The 8,199-nt window shown below is 39.8% G+C and overlaps 1 protein-coding gene across 1 annotated transcript; it reads left to right on the top strand.

The window, feature by feature from the left end:
* Positions 1–5,981: 5,981 nt before the first annotated feature.
* Positions 5,982–8,161, top strand: nkx2.1 (NK2 homeobox 1; the record flags this gene model as incomplete). The annotated part of the gene is made up of 2 exons (XM_083684061.1): positions 5,982–6,465; positions 7,488–8,161. The coding sequence occupies exons 1-2, from the start codon at positions 6,099–6,101 to the stop codon at positions 8,159–8,161; spliced, it is 1,041 nt and encodes a 346-aa protein (XP_083540187.1). The 5' UTR covers positions 5,982–6,098.
* Positions 8,162–8,199: the final 38 nt, after the last annotated feature.

The following is an 8,199-nucleotide window of genomic DNA, read 5'->3' as shown; positions in this document are numbered from 1 at the left end:
CTAAACAGCTCACACTCTCTCACTTTCTATGTCTTTAAACAAAACGCTTTGTTACTTTGGCCAAAGCTATAGGCTCGGACTACTCTCACAATACACTGTCTTCTACAATACACTTTAAAGTTAAACAAATTCATGCTCTATGGGGACTTAAACCAGATACTGTAGGTCTGAGTTACCACACAATACAATGATGAATTCCATGTATGTTTATCGATAAATCACAGAGGAGTTGCCTATTAGACTTATTAAAAGATAATTATAATATTAACATTGCAGGGGATGGGGTTAATTGCAGGAGCAACTTATAGACGTTGTGATTTGTCTCGATGCACTTGTTGCATCGAATACGTTTGTTGTAATTTAGTTTGTGCTATGGGCCTATTGTCTCCGTTTCTGCAGGGTAGCCTAATTATCTTGCTATAAGCAACCATGAAAATCGTGTTTTTTTGTTTGTTTGGAAACGTTTGAAACATTTATAGAAGGGTGTACACAATTTGTACACTGAATATCTAGATTGTTGTCATAGCAAAGTTGGCTATGGCGAAGAACTTGTCGCTCTGTATTATTCCCTTGATTGAAGTGAAATATGTCGCGGGGGCTGGTAGGGATGTGAGATGCCTAATAGCTTCACGCTTTCACGACCCCTATGATGTTGTTTGCTCGTCCTGCGACCCTGTAGCGCATCGTCGCTGTCACCTGGTCTTTTGTCCCTCTTGCTTGGGCCACCTTGTATCACATATGGAGGGGCCTGACCAAACCCCTCCGCTCGCTGCATCTCCCCTTAAACACTTTTTTTGTGTGTGTGTCTCCCTTTGAATGGACCATTGTCCTCTCCCCAAAAGGGACCTAGACAAAATCCTTAGTGTTTCAATTCTCGTGATGTTTAATCAGTCCCTGCGACAAATTTATGAGGTTTAACACCACAATGGTGTTTTAGAGTATCGTGGGTTTTAAGGGTGACAAAGACGGGCTTTTAGAGGTTGCCATTGGTTTTTTTAAGTTGGTTGGAAGAACTTCTCTGAATAGGATGGGTTCGATATTCCCCATCACTAGTTTTACTCCTCCTGACTAGCCTTGAATTGGGCCTTTTTAGAAGCTAGGCTTGCATTTGAAGATGAAAATCTAACATATTGAAAAGTAAACCTTATTTTGAATTTCGTTGTGGTAGTCCAACAACGAACGTCAGTTGGTTTGGAATATACACATTTCTAACATGAAATTGTTATCAGTATATTTTGTTAAACTGAATTCTTCTATAATTTCATATTGCCTATCGATACAAGTTGATATCAAAAGTTGGTTAAAACAAAGGCAGTTTTTACCTTTGTCTTCTCACAACATTATCAATTATTTCACTCTAATTTATTACTCTAATATCTAAACATATTAGTCAGTTGCATTCATCAATCTAGGTCCAATTTGGACTCAAGCAATAGCTATACAGTCTTTTTAAAATCTTGCCAATGGCCCCACTGTTTTATCGAACAATGTGAATTCTCCCACTATTTTGGTAACCCGTTTTTCACTTAAGGTATTCGAGGCCTGAACTCTTTAGCCAGAGTCAGACAAGAAAGTCAAGGATGGCACCCACCTCTATGCTTAAATAGTTACTGAGCAAGACAGGTGATAAGTTTGGAGGAAGTCAACAGCACATTTCAATATATAATAGACTATAGTCTATTGATCAGTATACGTCACCAACCCTGGTCATGGGGATCTACAGGCTTTCCTTCTAGCCCAACACGATTACACCTGATTCATAATCAATACCGTGTTGATTAACTGGTTGAATCAGGTGTGCTAGTGCTGGACCAGGAACTGAGATAGGGTCTTCATAACGAATTAAAGAGTTAATTAGCATTTCCTAGACCAACCATTTGTGCAACATATTATAAAAAGGGAAACAAAATAAAAAAATAATAATCCTTTCACATGTCAGTTGTATTATGGCTGTTACACTGAAGCTCAGTTCAAGGAATTTGCTATATGATGGATCTGTGTCAGTCTTGCTTGAACTTGTTGCCTATTGGTTTGCATCGCGGACCCCATCTTGGAAGAGGTGAATTGCCAGAGTGGTGATGCCCGCCGACGTGCATGCGCATTCGAGTCATCATGGCTAGTACCAAAGTATTGTCTAGGTTTGTTGATGTTGGTCTGCTAAATCACCGCTAGATGTCAGGATAACACATACTATTGGTTTTCTAAATCACCAACCCCGTTTTTTGAGATCACAATCCATTAATTACAGAAAAGGCCCATTGGTTAATTTCGGTATAGAAAGCATAGAAACAAACGTTTTATATTTTGTATTAAGCCTGGACTATTTGATTCCATAAAACAGACTTAATTGGATTGGGGTCATCATAAAAGTAAAATATTTTAAGAAATTAAGGTTGTAAGGTTAAACCTCCCATTCTAAATCTTTGGCGATTCATTAAATGTACTCATATATTTCGCGAAAGTTGTTTTCAGTTGTATGATTCCCCACGATCATTTCACAAACAACAATCTGAACCCGGAACAAAGCCTCGGTGGCCCCTTCACGCGCCTCTTCAAAGTCTCCTCATTATTCTGAGGAATTAGCAGGAGCATTTGGACTAATTAACGTTAATTGACCATAATAGCCGTGTTCCAGTACAGAAAAGAGGTCCTGATTTAGATAATTAAGAATGCCTTTTGAAATTCTGTAATTACGGAAGGCATATACCCTAGAGGAAACACGTTATAATTCAAATTGCCTGTAATTGCATGTATGTCACGCACTGAATTATCACTGTATGGTGCGCTCACCTGTTGTGGAGAAATTATTTATTGAGAATACGAACAGATATGAGATGATATTGTCTCCGCAAAAAAATGCTATCCTATGAATTCCAAGGATAAGGAAGAGAATACATGTGTAGTTTCTTGGATGCCATGGATTCTATCCAGCGTACCCACAGACCGAGAGAGGGAAACATAGAGCACCACCATATTTAGGAAGCCCCAAACAAACGTTACCAAGTGTGCAATACACTGTAAAACTGGCACAACATATTGTTGATTCATAAAAGGCTTCTTTGCATACACATCAGAGAACACTTTACCCCTATACTGGCCTATGAAAGGATTAATCTATTGACAAAAATGGCTAAATATGGAGTTAATATGGATTCCCCCATTACACACCAAATAAACCTGGTAAGTATAAAATGCATAGAATGCTACTTTGTGATATTTAGCTACATTTCCATAGGCTGTTTTTATGTGACGATGTTATGCTATATGCCTATGCGTAAAAGACAATTTCGTATCGTCGCCACTAGAAGACGCTGTCTTTCTTAAATTGTATGTATTCCCTAGGCCGTGCCACATGCATAAATGATGCAGGACTATATACACTCACCGAACACTTTATTAAGAACACCTGTACACCTTCTCATGGTGGAGGTGGTGTAATGGTGTGGGGAATGTTTTCTGGGCACACTTTGGGCCCCTTAATACCAATCAATCATCGCTTGAATGCCACAGCCTATTTGAGTATTGTTGCTGACCATGTGCATGTGGCCACAATTTACCCATCTTCTAATGGCTACTTCCAGCATGATAATGCACCATGTCACAAAGCAAAAGTCGTCTCAAATTGGCTTCATGAACATGACAATGGGTTCAGTGTTCTTCAGTGGCCTTCCCAGTCACGGGATCTGAATCCAATAGAACACCTTTGGGATGTGGTAGAACGGGAGATTCACAGCTTGAAAGTGCACCTGAAAAATCTGCAAGAGTTGCGTGATGCAATCATGTCATCATGGACCAGAATCTCAAAGGAATGTTTCCAACATCTTGTGGAATCAATGCCATGAATAATTGAGGCTGTTTTGAGAGCAAAGGGAGGCCCTACCCAGTATTAGTATAGTGTTCCTAATAAAATGTTTGTTGAGTGTATATCGATGATAGGTTTTATTCCTAATATAATATCATCTACTATTAAGACTGCAGACAGGTTGGACAAAACCTTTAACATTGCAGACAACTAGTTCAATAATTTGAATATCTCAAAAGTTAGCGTGCAAATAGGCCTATCATGTCAGTGATATCTGACTTCACACTTTGAAATGTGACAAGCCTATATCCAAAAAACAACCACAAAGACTTATATCCAACATCATATCCTACCAATGAATTTCCTCAACAGCTTATTTATCCGTTGCATCTATAGGCCTATACTCGAATATATTATGCCTGTTTAGTTATGAAAACCGTTGGTGATGCTAATGACACAATTGCAGTAGTTATAATGTAGTAAGTAGTAGTAAATAGTAAGAAGTAGCAGGCCTACTGGTGGTGGTGTAGCATAAGGCCTAATAGTAAGCCTAATAGGCTGTTTCTCTATTAATATGATTAGGTCGACGATTTATATAGCATAATGTATTATTATTATTATTATTATTATTATTCATAATAATAATAGTAGTAATAATAATAATAATAATAGAAGCACTATTCTTTTTATATTTGTATTTTATTTTATTATTATTATTATTATTATTATTATTATTATTATTACAACTACTAGGCTAATACAGAAGTTATGGTTAATGATGAACTAATAACTATAACATATGTACATGACAGAGCATGCGATGGCTATGCTCTCATTCACCCGAATACCCAAGGCCATCAGTCATAGAAGAAATAGAACAATAACAACCAAATGTAGGGAATGGTAATGGTATAATAACAGTAACAAAACACGACAGGTTAATATAATTGACCAATTACCATATATTATTATTATTATTATTATTATTATTATTATTATTAATAATAATAATAACAATAACAACAACAACAATAATAATAATAATGTTTTCATTATTATATTGTGGTTGTTATTGTACCATGCTATTACACAACTAACATCACAGTATAGCCTGTATTGGTATAAAACACAGAAATACATCTAAACGTTTAACCTTTTCCCCATAAAAAATGTTTACCTTGCAATTTGGTACTCGAGAAAAAGACCCCTTTGACATAATATAGCCTCACGGAAATTCGAATTATGCGAAGTCAGGATCGCGGCCTGTAGTGTCATTTTTCATTGAAAGGTGAGGAGGAAAACAAAACGCTTTTTACCTTTATGCAGAAATTAAGCATGATTGAGTGAGACCATTATGGCTTCTTGAGCATTAGGGCGAGATGCGACTGTGGGCAACTTGAGCGCCGTTGACTCTACCTGAGATCCTTTTTCCCTGAGCACATTTAATTTCTTATGGGTTTCAGTGACGAGTACATCTGAATTTTCGCGACACGCTGCCTGCGTCCAATGATATCAATAGAAAAGAGATTAATCATTTACGCAGCCACTTAACACGCGGATGTGTATTTATTTACTTATCCGTCAATTTTCCTCCCTGGTCGCAAGTGCACTTTTGCATGTGTGAGTACGATGGCATAATGCAAACACGCCTGCAATCACCAGAAGCCTCTTATGGCCATTAAAAGTCAGTAGTTCAACTGAAGCTTTCAGGAACGGAGTGGTTCTCCAACTCTCAAGTTCGTCTCGGCCTCCTTTCATCAAGAGGTCCTCGTAAACATCACTGCAGCTAATAAAGTGTATTGTGGCTGTACTGAAAACCACTAGGTTACTGCTGCATGTTTATCCACGACAACATGACAATAACACTTTCACCACTACCAGTGGACATCTACTTCTGCTATATAGGTTACTACACTTCAGGTCCACTACAAATAATACACATTTATGTTCGTACTTTGGTTATGGGTTGGTGGGAGGGGAGCTCATGTAGCCTGCCAACAAGTCAAATTATGCTTGGGTGCAAGGAGGATAGAGCTGCTTTGTATTGTTGCCCTAGTTGCTGATGCCCCGCCTCTGATGGTAGCCTTAAACCTGGCACCCAGCTAAAACAAACGAAAGCCAGTACCGAGCTCCCACTCAATCCAATTAAGGCGGACTTCAGGCGCTCTCGTAGCCTACGTGTTCATCTAGCAGGATCGACGTTGAGACAACAGGAACAGAGGGGCTTTGACCAAAAAAAAAAACAGAAGGAGAGATTGCCTTGCCTTCTAATTTCTCCCTCTCCAGCCCCAGAACAATGTCGATGAGCCCTAAGCATACGACTCCTTTTTCTGTTTCCGATATCTTGAGTCCTCTTGAGGAGAGCTACAAGAAAGTAAGTATGGAGAATAACAACTTGGGGTCACCTCTCACATCATACCGTCAGCCGCAGGTCTCTCAGGCGGCGATGCAGCAACACCACATGGGCCATAATGGGACAATGTCCGCGGCTTACCACATGACTGCGGCAGGGGTGTCTCAACTATCACACACCGCGATGGGGGGCTACTGTAACGGCAACCTGGGCAACATGAGCGACCTTCCGCCCTACCAAGACGGCATGAGGGGCAGCGCCACGGCCACCGGCTGGTACGGAGCCAATCCAGATCCGCGCTTCTCCACAAGTAAGTACCATGGGCACTTGTCAAATTAATGCTGGCAGGTGAGCTGCTTTTAGTAGCCCCTCATCACATGTGCAACGAAATGAAAATTGATAATGACATTGCTTCAGGTGTTTAGGCTATTGGTAAACCTAGATAGCCACAATGTTCTGTGACTTTGTTACCGTTTTATAACATCAGTTGTTTAACAACAGTTACCAATAGGAATATGTTTCTAAAGCTGTCTTTACCTTTGATCATTTTGGGTTTGCAGTTTACTTCCCAATATGTAGATGTGACGAAATAGGTCTCTCAAAATATCAATATACACCTGTTGACTTTAAGTGGAAACAATGCATGGCATCAATCACCTGCTAGTTCAAAGGTACTGTAGGCCGTTAGGTTATAATACAATTATGTTTTAAGGCTGTAATTTATCAGAAACCAAGGGAAACGTTATCAAATAAAAGTCTGATATTTCGTATCAAGCCACAATCCGTAATTCGTGAAGCCGTTTTTAATATATAAATGTATGATCAATTGATTATTGAAGAATATTATTTCGTTGCCTCATGAGCTTTAATACACCTGTTTTACCCAATATAACCCAACATATAAGCCTGTTTTACTCCAATGTTTACAAACAACATTAATGTAAACAAAGACTGCATAGCTTCAAAATGTGCTTAAAACTCCCATGTTGATGTCAGTCCTTGCATCCAGAATGAATTTGAGAGTGAGATTTCTCCCATCCCATCCCTCAGCATTATGTGGCGGAGCTGACAAGTAGTTGTTTTTAGAATTACAGATTGTGTCTTAAACTTACTGATTAAACGTACAGTTTAGAAATTACTGGTTCATAATATTAATATTTTTTTGTTAAGAAATACAAGTAAAATGGTTGCTGCTATTATTCTGATTATGATGATTAGACTATTATTATAATTATTGTAATTATTACTGTGTTTGTTGTCATTATTATTGTCATCATCATCATCATCATCATCATCATCATCATCAATTCATTGACCTTTTTCTGCTTTCAGTCTCACGTTTCATGGGCTCTTCCTCGGGAATGAATATGGGCAGCATGGGAAGTCTCGGTTCCCTAGCGGATGTTGGAAAAGGCATGGGTCCGCTATCGAGCACCCCAAGAAGGAAGAGGCGAGTGTTGTTCTCTCAAGCTCAGGTCTACGAGCTCGAGCGACGATTCAAACAACAGAAATATCTTTCTGCGCCGGAAAGAGAGCACCTGGCGAGTATGATCCACCTCACTCCTACCCAAGTCAAAATTTGGTTTCAGAATCACCGGTACAAAATGAAGAGACAAGCTAAAGACAAAGTGTCCCAGCAACATTTGCAGCAGGAGAGTGGCTCCTGTCAGCAACAGCAGCAGTCCCCCCGGCGGGTGGCCGTGCCAGTGTTGGTGAAAGACGGAAAGCCATGCCAAGGCAGTACCCACACTCCAACCCCTTCAGTGCAGACCCATCACCAGCAAGGCGGCAATGTAATGATAATGTCCAATAACAGTTCGGCCCTGGGGCAACATCAAACCCAGCAGGTGGGCAGCGCAGGTCACTCTCCAGATTTAGTGCAGCACTCCGCCAGCCCGCCTTCTCTCCAGAGCCAGGTGGCCGGCCTTTCTCACCTGAACTCATCGAGCGCCGAGTACGGAACGGCCTTGCAGTGTTCTGCTCTATTATATGGCAGGACATGGTGACAACAAGAATAACAAAAAACACTGCTGTTACGACTTTT

The sequence above is a fragment of the Argentina silus genome (genome assembly GCF_951799395.1).
Source record: "Argentina silus genome assembly, chromosome: 13".
Lineage (NCBI taxonomy): Eukaryota > Metazoa > Chordata > Actinopteri > Argentiniformes > Argentinidae > Argentina > Argentina silus.
This window is presented reverse-complemented; position numbering and strand designations above follow the sequence as displayed.